The following is an 18,117-nucleotide window of genomic DNA, read 5'->3' as shown; positions in this document are numbered from 1 at the left end:
AAATAAATAAATATATAAATAAATAAATCCCAGTCACTTAGGCCCAAGTGTTAAAGTTAGCTGCCACACTGAAAGGAAATAGCCACTTACAAGGAGAATGAAGAACAAAAACAGTAACAACAAATCCTTTTCTGGCCAGTAAGTCTGGTTTATTTCAAAAGTTAATAAATTAATTTTGATGAATTAATGTTTAGATCTCTGGTGAAGCCACTTGCACAATTAAAAGATGCTGCGTGAAATGTGCCCCCAGATTCCACGCATAAGTTAGGGCAGAGGGTTTTTTTTTTTTTTTTTTTAAGATTTATTTATTTATTTATTTGACAGAGATCACAAGTAGGCAGAGAGGCAGGCAGAGAGGGGGGAAGCAGGCTCCCTGCTGAGCAGAGAGCCCAATGCAGGGCTCAATCCCAGGACCCTGAGATCATGACTTGAGCCGAAGGCAGAGGCTTTAACCCACTGAGCCACCCAGGTGCCCCAGGGCAGAGGGTTTTAATGAAGACGAAGAAGTCCTTAGAAGTGATGCAAGCAAAAAGTTTTGCATTAAAGGAACTCTTGGAGATAATCTGCCACCATTGAAAAGACAAAGGATAACATGTCAGAAGCAGATCTAAACTTAGAAAGGGACATAACAATTTTCCAATGCATGGAAGGACTGTTGTGCTTTTCATCATCATTGAGTTGTACAATGTGAAGGCAGCGAGTACTGTTCCAAATACACTTTATTAGTTTTTAGAAAGAAATACTTTAATTCTCAGTGTTTCTCATGTTTAAATTAACAGTGTACCAAATAAATATTAGTTTTACTAGTTTTTCCACCTCTCTATATATGGTAAGAGATGTTTAAGACGATTAAGAGAGTTTTGAGTATTTTCATAATGTTTTAAAGGCTACAAAATAAGCACAACCCTCACCCCCTAAAATTAAGATCATTTTCACAGCTTCCCCTTGCATGGTTATTTTTACTTTTCTGCACTAATGTGCAAAGTAATGACTGCATATCCTCCTACATCAAATCCTTGGCCCCTGCTCTTTGCTTGGCCTGATGCAGTTGGACATGAGGAAGCATGCGGCTGTTCCTTTATGCTCTTAAACCTCTGTGCAGCCTGATGCAGTTGGACATGAGGAAGCATGCGGCTGTTCCTTTATGCTCTTAAACCTCTGTGCAGAGAAGGCTTTCTGGGTGGTATCACCTCTTCCTCCTATTGCCTTATATTCCTTTCACACTGCCTTTTCTATTTATTTCTCTACACCTACTAGAAAGTAAGCTTAAGGAGAATGGACACTTTGTCTTCATCACTCTTCTGTATTCCCAGATTAAAAAAAAAAATCACTTGGCACACACAAGGCAATCACAATTTTTTCTTGAATGAAGTTTTATGATAAAGTAGATAAATATATCACCATTGTAAGCTATTATTGATATAAGTAAAAACTGCAAGATGTAGACCAATCTAATCAGCAAGATGTTGTTTTTAAGACTCAATCTACATGTGTACATAAAGAAAGATGTGGAAAGATACTTAACAAAACTGTTACCAATCAATAGGATTCTGGCTAGTGGGACTATCAAGGTAGAGGGAGAGCAGGATAAAGATTTTCCCTTTATACCTTAAATATTTTTATATTGTTTCTCTCTTTCCCCAAATATCTTTATTTGTGGAATTAAAAAGAATAAAGAAAACAGCATATATTAACTACCGTCATAACGTCACTGTTTTTTAAGATTTGATTTATTTATTTATTTATTTATTTAGATTTTATTTTATTTATTTGTCATAGAGAGAGAAGTGAGTGCAAGCACAGGCAGACAGAGTGGCAGGCAGAGGCAGAGGGAGAAGCAGGCTCCCTGCCAAGCAAGGAGCCCGATGTGGGACTTGATCCCAGGATGCTGGGATCATGACCTGAGCCAAAGGCAGAGCCGCCCAACCAACTGAGCCACCCAGGCGTCCCAAGATTTTATTTATTTGAGAGAGAGCAAGCGAGCGAGCACGAGGGGCGGGTGGAGCAGAGGGGGAATGAAATCTCAAGGAGACTCCGTGCAGAGCGCAGAGTCCAATGCAGGGCCTGTTCTCATGACCCTGAGGTCACGTCCTGAGCCAAAACCAAGAGCTGGTGGCTTAACCAACTGAACTACCCAGGAGCCCCATGATGTCACTTTTGATAGCAATAAAAACTGGGGGTTACTGTGGGGCAGGCTCTGTCCTTAATGCTCTGAATGCATCATTTCATTTAAATACATAAAAATTCTAGGAAGCAGATGTTGTAAGTATGGCTATTTTATAAATAATACAGAGGCTGGGCAATGTGCCCTGGTCACACAGCTAGAAAGTGGATGTAAAAAGATGTAGATAAGCAAATTATGTAAAATTTGTCACATGTGTTAGACTTTTTCTTTCCCAATTATGTGCAGCTGGAAGCAAGAGTGATAACATTTATGTGCTCACCCTGCAGGCCTAGGTGACCCGGATGCGCTCCGCATAGAACTCTCCACTCGAGGGCTAGCCACTTCAGGAGGCTGAGGAGGAATGAGGGTTTTCCGAACTGCCATTCTGAAAGAGACCAGACAAACCCAGAAAACAACAGTCCAAGGGCATTAAAGGATAGGAAGTACATAGTTGCTAGGCATACCTATGGCGAAATAAAAGCACTATATTGGCTGACCCATTTTTAAAAAACTTTTTTATTAATTAATTCATTAAAAAAAATAAACATATAATGTATTTTTACCCCCAGGGGTACAGGTCTGTGAATCGCCAGGTTTACACATTTCACAGCACTCATCATAGCACATACCCTCTGCAATGTCCATATCCCCACCACCCTCTCCCGTCCCCCTTCCCCCCCTCAATCCTCGGTCTGTTTTTTGAGAGTGAGTCTTTTATGGTTTGTCTCCCTCCCAATCCCACCTTTTTTCATTTTTTCTTTTCCTACCCCCCCAACCACTTCCTCATATTAGGGAGATCATATGATAGTTGTCTTTCTCCGACTGACTTATTTTGCTAAGCATAATACCCTCCAGTTCCATCCACGTCGTGGCTGACCCATTTTGTTTTTTCTTAAAGATTTTATTTATTTATTTGACAGACAGAGATCACAAGTTGGCAGAGAGGCAGGCAGAGAGAGAAAGAGAGAGAGAGAGAGAGAGAGAGGAGGAAGCAGGCTCCCTGCCGAGCAGAGAGCCCGATGCGGGGCTCGATCCCAGGACCCTGGGATCATGACCTGAGCCAAAGGCAGAGGCTTTAACCCGCTGAGCCACCCAGACACCCCAGGCAGACCCATTTTTCAAGTGGATTTTAAAATTTTATCAAAGTAAAGTATTGAAAAAGTAAGTATTAAAAGTAAGTAAGTATTGAAAAAGCCACATTTGCATTAAAAAGCTTTTAACAAAATATAGCAGGTTCCCACCCCATCCCTCCCTCTTTCTTGTCAATCTCTACCCAGGAAGCAACCACTCTGACTCTTTTAGCTGATGCTTCTAGTATGCCCCATCTCCTTTCTACTCATTATCAAACTTGAAATCTATATTACATGTTCACGATTATTATTATGTTTATGCATTTATATTGACCTGCGAAAGTTCCTGGAAGTCAAATGAGAAAAGTTGATCAAGTTAGTTAGTGTCGATTGTGCCATGCACTAGAGGCCACATATGACTGAGAAACACTGGGCTCTGCAATGTGGAAGTGGTGAGTAACTGTGACATGCTTAGTTTTGGCAGAGTGGTGGGAGCAAACGCTAGACAAGAGTGGGTTGAGAGAAAATGGCTAGAACCAGAATTTTGGAAAGCCTAATTAATCGATCTAGATGTAAGTTAGCCTAAAAAAAGTGTGACCACCAAACATCATTTTAATTTATAAAGTGGCTTGCCAAAAAAAAAAAAAATATATATATATATATATATATATATATGGATCTGATAAAGCCTTAGATTCAAGTAACAAGAGAAAATGTGTGGAGGAGACAAGAACAGCAAAACTACCCTAAAGGGGTAGTGGGTTGAATTGTGGTCCCTAAAAAGATATCCAAGTCCTAATCCCTATACCTGTTAATGTAAAAAATAGGGTCTATGTAAATATAATTAAGGTAGAGACTCAAAGTAAGATCCTTCTAGCTTTAGGGTGGACCCTAAATCCAATTCCTCGTATCCTTTTCACAGAAAGGAGAGGGAGATTTGAGACACAGGGACACAGAGAAGACCATGTGAATACAGAAGCAGAGATTGGAGTGATGTGTCCACAAGCCAAAGGTTTGCCAAGAGGCACCAGAAGTGAGGAAGGAGGCATGGAATGGATTCTCGTGGAGTACATTCAGAAGGAACCAACTCTGTTGACATCTTGATTTCAGACTTCTAGCCATCATAACTTTGGAGAATTATTTCTTTTTTTAAAAAGATTTTATCTTTAAGCAGGGGCACCCGGGTGGCTCAGTTGTTAAGCATCTGCCTTTGGCTCAGGTCATGATCCCAGGCTCCTGGGATTGAGCCCCACATTGGACTCCCTGCTAGGTGGGAAGCCTGCTTCTCCCTCTCCCACTCCCTCTGCTTGTGTTTCCTCTCTTGTTGTCTTTCTCTGTGTCAAATAAATAAATGAAATCTTAAAAAAACAAAATAATAATAAAAAAAATTAAAAAAAATTTATCTTTAAGCAATTTCTATATCCAACATGGGGTCCGGACTCACAACCCTGAGATCAAGAGTCACATGCTCTACCAACTCAGTCAACTAGGCACCTCCGTGAGAATAAATCTCTGTTGTTTTAAGCCACCAGATTTGTGGCAATTTGTTATGGCAGCTCTAGGAAACTAATAAAATGTGGATGCAGTTGAAAAAAATCAAGGCAATGAGAGAGAAAAGTCTACAGGACAGAAGACCAAGTTTTTTCAACAAGTAAATCTCAAGGAAAAAGAGATGAAGGAAACCTATAAAAGAGTCTTAGGAGACATATCAACTCATTACAATGTGGGCACCTTATGAGAAAAAATTCATGACATCTGAGCCCATGCTTAGGAAGCATTTTGTGTTGGGTCTCTTCTAAGATCCTAGCCGAGGTTTGTGAGGTTAAGCAGGGCCAGTCAACATGGTTGTTTACCCCACCACAGTCTGCTGCACAAATTCAGCAGGAAGTTGGATTTGACTCTGGTTCTGACAAAGTGAAGAGGGTGGGGTAAGGCAGTGGGGGCTAGGCAAGGAAGTGATTATAATGGACCACAGAAACTGAGTCAGGGAGAGCAGAGAAAGGCCAAGAAAGCAGTGAGGAAAACGCAAAGGTGGTAGCATCAATGGGTTGAAGGTTTCCCAGTAGGTACTGTTGCAGTGCCGCTGCCTGTGGCTCAGGTTATGATCCTGAAGGTGGGCTGTGGGACACTGAAGGACAGAAGAAGAGGTCTGTGGGCTGTGGGACACTGAAGGACAGAAGAAGAGGTCAGGGAAGTCTTGTGCTTATGGGTGTGTGCTGCTGATAGAGGGGGGTGGATAGGAAAGCATTCAAACAACTGAGAAGCCAGATAGCTGAGAAATTATTTTGGAAAGAACAAGAGCCAGACATTACGGACTTTCTGAAGGACATACAAACATACCCGCAAATCACCTGGAATCTGAGTAAGCCTCTTGAGCTGCCCTGACCAACAAGGTAGCCTCTAGCCATATAGGGCTACTAAACAGCCTACTGGTGGAAAGTGCAAGCAGGAGCAAAATTTTTAACAGTAGTTCATTTAAATAATTTGAATTTAAAACTGATATATGATTCAGTTATAGAAAATGTTGCAGTGTGCCTGGAATAACTTGGATATGTCAAAGTACTTTTTCAACTGCAAGTTTTATGAAATCTGAATACAGACTGAGTGCTTTCCAAGAGGGATGGCCTGAAAGTGGCACTAAGGCACACAGGGTACATCAACCCCACCACCAGGCTCAGTGGCAGAAGGATTGGAGGATAGACAGTCAATACTTTGGAGAGAGTACAGGAGCCAAGATCCCGTGAGAAAACCAGATTCTAGCTAAAGAAGGCAGGCACACAGGGGTTAGTTAAGGAGTCTGTGGTAAATGAGAGTGGTGTGCCCCACAGAGGAGGTAGCAGCCAGACTCTACCTCAGTGACTTCAAGCCCTCCAAATCCACACAAAAATGAGCAGCATCCAGTGGGAAATAGGCAGATTCTCTACAAGGCTTTTCTCGGAAAAAGAAATGTGAATGTGTTCCTACAGAAATGCAGACTACAGAGAGGAATCAAAACAAGGACTGGGGTTGAGGGAAATAAAAGAACTTGTATCTATGATGGGAGTGTTAATTCATGGTGTGTTTTGGAAGACACTTCAGGAATATCTGTCAAAGCTAACAATGTACAGACCCCTTGATCCAGAGTTTCCTCTTCTTGAAATTATCTTAAAAGCAACCATGAGTCCACGAGGACTGTTGGAGGATAATGTCTGTCTTAGCAGTGTTTGTAAGAGTGAAAAATGGAAACCAATCCAAATGGTTTATCAGTAAGGCAGTGATTACATACATATATCATAGTCTGTTATACTTAAACATTATGCGTTCTTTAAAAAGAATAACGTATATGCAATGATATGAAAAGATGTCTACCTTTGTGTGAAGAAAAACTGTAAAATCATGTGTAACATTCCATTTTTCTAGAAAATGTTTATAAATACATTAAATGAATTATGTATCATCTAAATACATTATGTATCACCTAAAAAAAAAAAAAAAGAAGGCAGGCATACTCAAAGAGGAAGGATACAAGGAATTCTGATGATGACAGAGCCAATTACAGGGGCACAGCAAAAGGGTTGTAGGGAGGCGATGAAGTGTAGGAGAAGGGGGAAGATCTTTTTATCTCCAGCGTTGTGAAATTTCAAGATGTTTATCTTGGTGTTGGTTTATCGGTTTCTACAGCATCTACTGTCCTGGTATTTCGTGGTTCTTTAAATCAGGAAACTCATGCCCTTCAGGTGTGGACATTTTCTATGAATTATGTTTAAGTGATCTCCTTCCTTTCATCTGATTTCTTGCTGAAACTCTATTACTTGAAAGCGGTTAGGAGCTCTTGAACTGATTCTTTTAATTATCTTGTCTTTTCTGTTTCCTCTTTTTGTTTTTTTACTCTACTTTTGAGAGATTTCCTCAACTGTATTTTCCAACTCTTCTACCGAGTTCCATTTCTGCTTTTGTAGTTTAAATTTCAGGACATTCTCTTTTGTCCTCCAAATGTTCCTTTTGTATAGTACTGCCTTCCTGTTTCATGAATACATCTTTTTTTGTCCTTTGAAGGCAGCATTCACAGTTTTGGTCTTTATTTGCTTTCGCTTTCAGTTTTTAGTTTTATTCTCATTGTTTAGCTCCTGTATCTTTCAGGCTACGTTTTTCAGTATGTCTAATAGTTTGTATCTTGCATTGTCAGAAGGCCCCTCATACACCTGGTTATACTTAGTTGCGTGTTCATGATGAGGACTGGGGAACTAACACTTGGTCGGAACCTCTGAACTTGAAGAAGAACTTGCCTTTTTTTTTTTTTTTTTTTTTTTAAAGGAGGGAGTGAAAGAGGGAGAGAGGAGTGGGGAGGGACAGAGGGAGAAGAAAGTATTTTAAGCAGGCTCCAGGCCTAGCATGGAGCCCAGGTGTGTCAATCTCACAATCCTGAGATCATGACCTGAGCCGAAATCAAGAGTCGGATGCTTAACCGACTGAGCCACTCAGGTGGTATGCTGCCTACTTTAAGATTCACTGTAGAGTGATCTGATTCCTGAGCTTACAAAATCCTTAGTGTTGGTATCTTTGCATCTCTCCACCTGGGCTGGACGATCCCAGAAAGAAAGTGGAGTTCTCATACCACTTTTTGCCTGTAACATTCAATTGCCAGGGTCCCACCAGCTGAAAGGGAGACATGGACTGAAGTCTCAGTACTCTGCAAATATGTTTCTGGTAAAATACTCCTGGCCCTCCTTATGCTGATTGATCCCAGTGGACCATATGCAGAATTTAACCCTCTGGGTGTGTGCTGTGGTTGGGAGGAGCAGTGTACAGGGAATGCAGGTCTCTAGCCTTCTCAAACACATTTCAGCCCAGCTTCCTTCTACCCTTTGTTCTTCCTGTTCTTGGGCCATATGAAGCTCAAGCAATTTAAATGAGAATGCTTCTCAACGTTCTCTATAGACTTAAAATTCAGCTTTCTCACAACCAAGTGAGTGAACACTCTCCTACCTGCCTTCCAGCTTCAAAGTTTGGTTGCTTTTGTCTTATATTCTTCCCATCCTTGTGTGCTTATATTTTTTTTAGAAAGCCTCTTTGCTAAAAGTTCTACAGGGCTCTGAGGAGACAACAAATTTAGAAGTCCGTGTTCAACCTGCCATGTTAAGCAGGTGCTTCTGCCTTCCATTTTCATTGACAAGGACTGACACAGACTGACTTTATCTTTAAAAGAGGCAAGTCTTTAAAAGAGGCAAAATCCTGCACATCTGGAAACCTGTATGGACCCAGCAGCTTATGTTTTAAACTTTATAATCTTCTGCTATTGATGCATATGAGCTGGTGAAGCCACAGAAACGCTGCTCTCTGAAGTGTGATTGCCTATCTTCCACCTCCCAAGTTTTCAACTTAAGTTTCAGAGCACAGCACATACCTTCCTACCCATGACCCACACCAACTTAGAGGTCCTAAGGCAACATAGTACACTTCTGCTACTAAATATGACCCTTACTTAATACATCTAGGATATTATTTGCCCTGAGCAACAATTTATGCTGGAGTAAGGAAGAAAATAAACAGTACACATTAACATGCCTACCTAGACATACCTGAAAGGTCAATTAGAAGCTACTCAGAGCATCTAGAATTAAACTCCCAAAACTAGAGAGAACTCCTAAAATAGTATGCAGCAGCTGCTTATAAACTGGCCACCTCCTGCACTCCCCACCACCCAGACTCATGGATTCTTACTGTCTTACAGTCTTTGCTTGGCAAGGCTCTACTGAATAAGTCTGTGACCAAGTTATTTTCAAACAGATTAAAAAATGCTACAGAAGATGAGAGCTTAGAATCTGCTACTAGCACTGGATGAGTAGCTACTGTTTCTGTTTCTATTAATTATATCCAGATCTAGAGGTGTAATGTGGCACCACTGGGTCTACCTACCCATCTGTAGCAGGTTTCTTCCGGAGGATACTTGGCCGGGGGGATGAGCCCTGGGCTGGAGCGTTGGTGCTACCACTCTGGCTGTGGGTCTGCACCACTGTTGTTGCTGCTGGAGCAGCACTGAATGGATTGCTAATAGGGTTGGCTACAATTGTGGCTCCATCTGCCAACACCACTGCTGGAGGACAGGGAAGGGGCAGGAGAGAACAACGAAGAGGAAACAAAAGAAACATTACTAAAATGTCACATAAGACAAAAGCAATTAGACCACCAGAATTAGAGTGCCTATGCTATGACTGTCTAATTTCAAGAAAGTAAGGGATGAGCACGATGTTCATCTGTCTAAAAGCAGATGGCAAAGTGGGAGAGGTTACTAAGTCTACTGATGCACATCTCTCTTTGCTGCCTAATCGTAACTACTAATAAATCAGATAAGATACACAAAGTACATAGCATACTTCAAGAAATAATCTCCTACAATTTTTGTGAAATACCATTGCTTCTCGATCCCTAAAAATGATACAATCCCTAAAAATGATTATTAATTTTACAGCTTTACATACAACTCTGAAGAACATCTTTAAGAGAATAAGAATGCTATAATAAAGGTGAATTTTCTCTCTCAACTTTACAGAGTGCTTCTTACCACATGCAAACACATATTAGGCTGTTTATGTACAGAAATTTTAATGTTTACAATGACTCTGACAGATAACTCATGTTATCTGTAACTCACGTTAAAAGAAGAAACTAAGGCAGGGGAAATTACTCAAGACCACCAAGCCAGTAAGTGACAGAACCATGATTTAAACCTAGTATGTATCTCTTTCCTCTATACCAACTTCCATGAAAAAAACTCAAATTACCTGAAGTCTTTCCTTCAGGTTGAGGCTGCTGAGTACCCATTGGTGCAGGCTGAAGTCCCTGTGTGTTTATTGGGGTTGCTGAGTGAATTCCCTGTGTGCCCATTGGTGCTGGCTGTATTCCTGGAGTTCCGATGGGTGCTGGCTGAATCCCCTGTGTACTGATGGGTGCTGGCTGGATCCCTTGGATATGTCGAGCATGAGAAGCATCCACTGTCATCAACTGCATGGGATTTAGGTGGACGGTGGATGCCACCCCAACACTAGTTTGAGCTGTGATGGCAGAGTTTGGAGCCTGAGCGGAAACTGAAAATGATGCAGAAAGTTACAAGAGTGTCAGCTCTGATTAGATATAGTCCACATAAAGAAAAAAAAAACACTAAAACGAAAACAGACTTTTCCACTGTAAAAGATCTAAACCCTCAGTTTTTATGGCACCTTTTTTTTTTTTTTTGAGAGGGAGAGAGAGAATCCCAAGCAGGCTCCACACCCAGGAAGGAGTCCCACATGGAGCCTGATCTCATGACCCTGAGATCATGACCTGAGCTGGAATCAAGAGTGGGATGTTCAGCCAACTGAGCCACCCAGGCACCCCAGTTTTTTTTTTTTTTAAGGTTTTATTTATTTATTTGACAGAGAGATCACAAGTAGGCAGAGAGGCAGGCAGAGAGAGAGAGGGGGAAGGAGGCTCCCTGCTGAGCAGAGAGTCTGATGTGGGGCTCAATCCTAGGACCCTGAGATCATGACCTGAGCCGAAGGTAAAGGCTTAACCCACTGGGTCACCCAGTCACCGCTTTTTTTTTTTAATTTTTTAAGTATTTACTTCTTTATCAGAGAGATAGTGAAAGCACATGCGTGCCCTAGTGGGAGGGACACAGAGAGAGGGAGAGAGAGTCTCAAGCAGACTCTGTGCAGAGCACAGATGTGGGGTTTGATTTCACAACCCCAAGCTCATGAACTAAGCAGAGCTGGATGCCCAACCAATATGCCACTCAGGAGCCCCATAAAACCTCATTTTTTTTTTTTAACAAAGCACTACATAAAGCTCTATATATTAGAGCTTTTTCCCTCACTTCTTATCAGCGTGATATGATCTTCCTGCAGATTACTAGAAAAGCATTAAAACAAGAAAAAGGAAATCATCTATTAAATTCTAAATGTGAGCCAGGCAACTGTCCTAAATAATTAAAATAAAACTTCTGAGACCCATCCATGGCTCCCAGGTCAAGAATATTTGCTCTAACTGATGGAACCAACATCATAGGTATTTTTGATATATGGTAGTTACAAATTTTAAATTCCATATATGCGCTGAAGATAGAGAACAAACAAGTTTCCTTTTTCACTACAGTGTATATTAAAAACTCAAAAACAACAAAATTGAAAACAGCAGCATTCCCAGGAAGCAAAAGAGAAGGAATTTCTATTTGTGGAAAGAAAAATACAAATGATGTTTCTTCTCAAATAAATGAAATGTTATTTACAGTAACAAACATACGGAAACAACCCTAAGAATCTAGTGATGGATAAATGGATAGAGAAAACGTGACATCTATCTCTACACACACACACACAGAGAAGAGTATTCTTTAGCCTTAATAAAGAATTAAATCTTGGGACGCCTGGGTGGCTCAGTTGGTTAAACAGCTGCCTTCGGCTCAGGTCATGATCCCAGTGTCCTGGGATCCAGTGCCACATCAGGCTCCTTGCTCAGCAGGGAGCCTGCTTCTCCCTCTGTCTCTACCTGCCATCTGTCTGCCCGTGCTCACTCTCTCTCTCTGACAAATAAAATCTTTAAAAAAAAAAAAAAAAAAAAAGAATTAAATCTTGCCACCTGTGACAACACGGATGGACCCTGAGGGTATTATGTTAAGTGAAATAAGCCAGACAAGGTCAGAAAAAAACCCCATATGATCTCACTTATTTGTGGAATTTAAAAACAAATATAAACAAACCAAGTTCATAGATACAAAGAACAGACTGGCAGTTGCCAGAGGCAGGTAATGGGGGATGGGAGACATGGGTGAAGGGGGTCAAAGGTACAAACTGCCAGTTATAAAATAAATAAGACTTTGGGATGTAGTATACAGCATGGTGACTATGGTTAATAATACTATACTCGATATCTGAAAGTTCTGAAGAAGATATATCTTTGTTTCCATAACAAGAAAAAACATTTTGTAACTATCTGTGGTGATGGATGTTGTTAACTAGACTTATTGTGGTGATCATTTCATGATACACAAAAATACCGAATCATTACGTTGTACACCTGAAACCAGTATGTCATGTCAATGACATCTCAGTTGAAAAAAAGGGAAACACTGATGTAATTCAAGCTTTATATACCATATATATAGTGGTTAAATTGTTATTATCAATGACAAAATTGCAGCAAAATGTTAGTACATGTAAATTCATAGTTACCGTTACATTATAATTCTTCTCTTGATGTAAAAGAAAGAGAAAAAGAAAAAAAAAAGAATCAACCTGGCAAAGCTATTAGTTTCTTCCTGAGAAGTGAATGAACCTTTGTTTTTGTTCAGTAACAGTTGTGGGCATTTGCCTGAACATGTAGCATGCCAAAACCAAACCACTCTGGTCTGAGCGCATATTCTGTGCTAATACTTTATTCACACACAGAAAAGAGCTTTTCCCCAGTCCCACCCTGTGGTTCTGTCCTGTGCATTCTAAGAGGCTTTCCAAATGTCACTTCCTTTAGAAATGACTCCTGACCTCTAACCTTTCCCTTTCAAGTAGAAATAACCTCTATTAGCTCAGAAGCAGGTTGATTTTGTTCAAGTCTCTTTTACTGGAACGTGGCACTTTCTAGTAAGAGCTCTTCAAGTCTTATCTCCCTATTAGGGTCTAAGTTTGTTCAAAGTGAACCATTTAAGAGTCACCTTTACAAACAGAGCCTAACATAGGACCTTACATACAATAACAGGGTTTCAATAAATATCTATAAAATTAATAAATAAGGGTGCCTGGGTAGCTAGTTCAGTTGGTTAAGCATCTGCCTTGGGCTCAGGTCATGATCCCAAGGTTCTGGGATTGAGCCCCACATTGTATGTCAGGCTCCCTCTCAGGAGGGAGCCTGCTTCTCCTTCTCCCTGTCCTTCCCCTCCTCATGCATCCACTTTCTCTCCCTCTCTCAATAAATAAAATCTAAAAAAAAACAAACAAACAAACAAAAAAAACCATGAATAAATAAATGAATAAAATGGAAAACATCTCTGAAACAAGTGAAATTTCAGAACAATCTGAGAGGGATCAATTACTTGCAAACTATATAGATTATACATATGTATTCATAATTTACGTGTTTATATCTATATTCAATGAACCAAAAAGATTCCATCTTTATAATGTAACCACCGCCCATGAACAATTCGTCTACTCTATCATAAACTATATATTATAGTAATCTCATATTTGGCCCATTATATATACATTTTCTTATCCTCCTCCTTATTTGAAAAACATTTGCTTTAAAATCATTTAAAAGGAGCCACTTGAAAACAGGATATTGTAAGCTAATCAATCATTCCTTCAGTTGTGTTCATCTATGCAAAGATCCACAAGCCTGAGAAATAAAACATTACCCATCATCTGCACCAACAATTACAGTATTGGAAGAAATAAATTGCTGTTCATTGGACTACTCATTTTTCTGTGTTCCTATCCATCAGGACTACTGTAGTGGTAAAGAAAACAGCTGGAAGAGAAACAGATGGTTGGCAGGATCCCCAATTCTTCTGACAGTCCTCTTACAATGGATTTTTATAAATAAATGTTTATATAAAATGGTAGTGTCTGCAGATTATTCTAGCTCAAGGGAGCCTATGCAGGTCCTTTTTAGTTAGATAGCACTGAGAGAAATACATATCGGTCATGAATTTCCTACCCCAGAAAGGCAACATAACTGCACTGTTGTGGAAGTACCAACTGGGTAAGGGAGATGAAGGAACCTGAAGGAAGTGCTGTTATTGATAGACTTCAGAATTTTCAGCTATGAGTGTAACATACATACACACCGACACACACACACATGAAATTTATTTCTTACTTATCAACATGGTTCTACCATACTTACTGCCATCCTACTTTTTACCATAATCAATTAAACATGGTTTTATCTTTATAGGATTGTTAACAAAGAACAGTTGTAAGTTTCCTTTAAAAAGATGCTATTACTTTGATGTATAGCAAAATATGACAGAAAACTCAGAACAATTCATCAGCTACTTCCCCACATTAAAATAAACCTAGGGACGGGGTGCCCAAGTGGTAGAGTTGGTTAATCATCTGACTCTTGGTTTCTACTCGTGTCATGATCTCAGGGTTGTGAGATCAAACTCTGTGTCTGGATCAGAGCTCAGCGCAGAGTCTGCTGCACATTCTCTCCCTCTCCCTCTGCCCCCACCCCTTTCATGCGCTCTCTCAAATAAATACATAAATCTTTAAAAAATAAATAAATAAATAAACCTTGGGGAAAGTTTTGTGGAAAACAACAACAACAAAAAACCCAAGGCAGAGACTGAGGAACCCGTTTCCAAAGAGATTTAAATACCTTAGAATTTTGAAGTTTTGAGCCAACACTGCCCAATGGAAATATAAGTCATACATGCAATTGTAAATTTTCCAGTAGCCACATTAATAAAGTAAAAAGCAGACCAAATTAATTTTTTTTAATTAAAAAAAAGTTATTTACTTATTTGATAGAGAGATCACAAGCAGGCAGAGGCAGACAGAGAGAGGGGAGGGAGGAAAGCAGACTCCCTGCTGAGCAGAAAGCCTGATGTGGGGCTTGATCCCAGGAACCTGAGATCATGACCTGAGCCGAAGGCAGAGGCTTAACCCACTGAGCCACCCAGGCACCCCAGGCCAAATTAATTTTAATAATATACTCTGTTTAACCCAATACATCCCAAATATTAAAATTTCAAAATAGAATCATTACAAAAATAATTAGTAAGATACTTTACAGTTTCTTTTCCATACTATGTTATTTTCAAAATTCAAGGTATATTTTATAAAAAAACATATTTCAAATCAGATACTGAGTTCAGTTTTTATCAGAAATATTTTATTTGGGGGCGCTTGGGTGGCTCAGTGTTAAAGCTTCTGCCTTCAGCTCAGGTCATGATCTCAGGGTCCTGGGATCAAGTCCCGCGTTGGGCTTTCTGCTCAGCGGGAGCCTGCATCCCTTCCTCCCTCTCTCTGCCTGCGTCTGTGCCTACTTGTGATCTCTGTCTGTCAAATAAATAAATTAAAAAAAAAATCTTAAAAAAAAAAGAAAAATATTTTAATTGTATTTTGATTCAATATAATCTACAATTTTGAAGTAGTAGTTTCATATTACTAAGTTGTTCCAAACATACTAAAAATTTCTCCAATTTTAATTAAGTAAAACAAAACAAAAAAATCAGTTTTTCATTTGCACCAGTTCCCCCTTCAAGTGCTCAATGGCTCCATGGAGCCTTGGCTGCAGTGCTGTTTCACATAGAAGAGCAACACCCACAATCTGGCTCTCTTATGCCTAAAGTGAGCTGAGCGTCTCATAGGAAAAGAAAACACAAACCCTGAGGATTAATTATTGTTTTTTGTTTTTTTTTTCTGGATCGGCAAAAAGAATGCTATTTACTGGTGAGTGCTGACATAACTGGACTAATACTAAAAAACACAAGGGAGATCCACAAAACAATAGAAGCTCGCCCCATAAAAGTATGGGTTTTACCATTTTAACTCTACTGCCATTTTAAGGCATAACAAATTGTTAACATAATACTCAGGGTGGGATAAAAGCATACAAATACACTAGTAAGTAGCAATCTTCTTATAGATCACAGAGATATGATCTAAAACCTTACAGCTTCAGATTTTAGCCTTATCTGAACTTGAAGATAGAAGGTGGAGTAATTAAATCCATACTACAAATACTCATTGGTCAATTTTGACCTCACTGCTTCCAAAAACTGGAACGTTAAAAGTCCTCTTAATAGCAGGGATCATACCTGGATACTGTCGGATGGTGGACACGGAGCTGGTGATTGGAGTGTAAGTGTGCGCAGCCAGTGGGTATGCAGAAGGTGGGTATGTTGGCAAAAAGTACTGGAACTGAACAGGAACAGATGGTCTATAGACAGAAGACAGGTAATATAAACCAAAATAGGTCTATTTTCTTTTTCAATTTCAAATGATCCTATCCCCTATATCCTTTTTGTATCCGTATATGCCATGCCAACATTTCCCCAATTGTGTCCCAAATAAACTGTCAGATCAAAGGACACACACCTAGAAAGAGGAGCATTTGTAAAAATAAATGGGTGCTATAAATACATCAATAAACACGAAAATACAGTAACAATCACCAAAACCAACACAAAAAAACCTCAGTAATCAAAGGTTTTCTCTGCTCAATTCCACTTGAAAGACTCTGAAGTTTACACTGGCAAATCTTATCAAATACAAGTAAAACAGAATCCCAACCTTATACAAACTGATTCAGAAACCAGAAAAAGAAAAGAGCAAATTTTAACATAGCCCTGCCACCAAAACTAGATAGGGAGAACAGGAGAAAAGATGATAAACAAATCTCATTCTCTACATCAACACAAAAATTTCTAAAAAAAAATGGAACTAAGTACTGTATAAAACAAAATACATTATGATCAAATAAGGTTTACCACAGTTAGATAACAATGATTCAATATCAAAATTTCTATGAATGCCTTAGATTCTTTAAAAAATTAAGAGATCATTTGAAGTATCACAAAAGATACACAAAAATATTTAATAGAAACATAATACTCTATGTTAGTTATACTAGAATTAAAGAAAAATTACTTCCCGCTTCAAATTTGGATAGCATTCAATACTTAGGATATAAATATCTTGACAAAAGGAATGGAAAAAAACTTTGTTCCTTAATCTGAAAATAGCACCTAGCAAAATCTATTCTGAAATTTCCCAAGAATTCCCATTCAGATCAGGAATAAGATAAGACTTCTTATTATCTCTACTCTATTTAACATCATATTGGAAGCTCCAGGTAACGAGAGACACACAGGTTTGAAAAATGGAAATGAAAAAAATACCTCATCCTTCAAAAAACTGTCCCTTTTTGTAGACAAAATAAACACTTACATAGGAAATCCAAGAGAATCGATAAACTTTTAGGGCTAACAGGTGTGTTTAGCAAGGTGAATGGATACAAAGACCAATATATTAAAACCTATAAGCATTCCTACACACCATAATATGCAAACAAGAACATTTAAAAATGACCCAATTCTGAAACTACTTCATATGCACTGTACCAGGTTCTCACTGGGAGAGAAGATACAAATACGGAATGGGGGAGGTAATGGGGTTGAACTAGAAGGATCAACTAAAAAGTTTTTTTTTAAATTTTTATTTTTTTAATTTATTTATTTTACAAAAAGAGTGAGAGACCAAGGGAGACAAAGGGAGAGGTAGAGAATCTCACCCAGGCTCCCCACTTGGCATGGAGTTTGGCAGGGGCTTAATCCCACAATCATGACCTGAGCTGAAACCAAGAGTCAGACACTTAATCAACCAAGCCATCCAGGCACCCCTAATGAGTTTTTATGATGTCACGTACTTCCTATTTTGTCAGCTAAAAGAGACTGGAAGAAATGACAATCAAGTAGCAATAAACAGAGCTAATGCCTAGATTCTGGTTTCTAAATGATGAAAAGGAACCCATGGTTAAAAATGGTAGATTTTAGGGCTCAGACAATATTCAGGAGAAACTTGGAATATCTTGTTGTGATGGGAAGTAAGGAAGGGGTAGAATGTATGGGACATGGAAAGCCCACAGGAACTGGTCTGAAGAAACTCTCAGAGACAATGTGAACATCAAAACAAATGACAACAATGAATTATAATAATAAATAAATCCACGAGTCCATGCTCATTTAAAAAAATAAAATATACAACAAAATAGGGACGCCTGGGTGGCTCAGTTGGTTAAGCAGCTGCCTTCGGCTCAGGTCATGATCCCAGGGTCCTGGGATCGAGTCCCACATCGGGCTCCTTGCTCGGCAGGGAGCCTGCTTCTCCCTCTGCCTCTGCCTGCCTCTCTGTCTGCCTGTGCTCG

The 18,117-nt window shown here is 39.4% G+C and overlaps 1 protein-coding gene across 5 annotated transcripts in view; it reads right to left on the bottom strand.

The window, feature by feature from the left end:
• SAP130 (Sin3A associated protein 130) overlaps positions 1-18,117 on the bottom strand; it is a 92,530-nt gene that overhangs the window by 41,751 nt on the left and 32,662 nt on the right. For 4 of the 5 annotated variants that reach the window (XM_059394529.1, XM_059394528.1, XM_059394530.1 and 1 more), the window contains 4 exons: positions 16,010-16,131; positions 9,996-10,298; positions 9,130-9,307; positions 2,445-2,549 (listed from right to left, as the gene is read on the bottom strand). In XM_059394529.1, the coding sequence (XP_059250512.1) occupies positions 2,445-2,549; positions 9,130-9,307; positions 9,996-10,298; positions 16,010-16,131 (708 nt within the window). The remainder of the gene's footprint in view (positions 1-2,444; positions 2,550-9,129; positions 9,308-9,995; positions 10,299-16,009; positions 16,132-18,117) is intronic. The other variant, XM_059394527.1, reaches the window with a different exon arrangement.

The sequence above is a fragment of the Mustela nigripes genome, chromosome 3 (assembly GCF_022355385.1).
Source record: "Mustela nigripes isolate SB6536 chromosome 3, MUSNIG.SB6536, whole genome shotgun sequence".
In the NCBI taxonomy this organism is placed as follows: domain Eukaryota; kingdom Metazoa; phylum Chordata; class Mammalia; order Carnivora; family Mustelidae; genus Mustela; species Mustela nigripes.
This window is presented reverse-complemented; position numbering and strand designations above follow the sequence as displayed.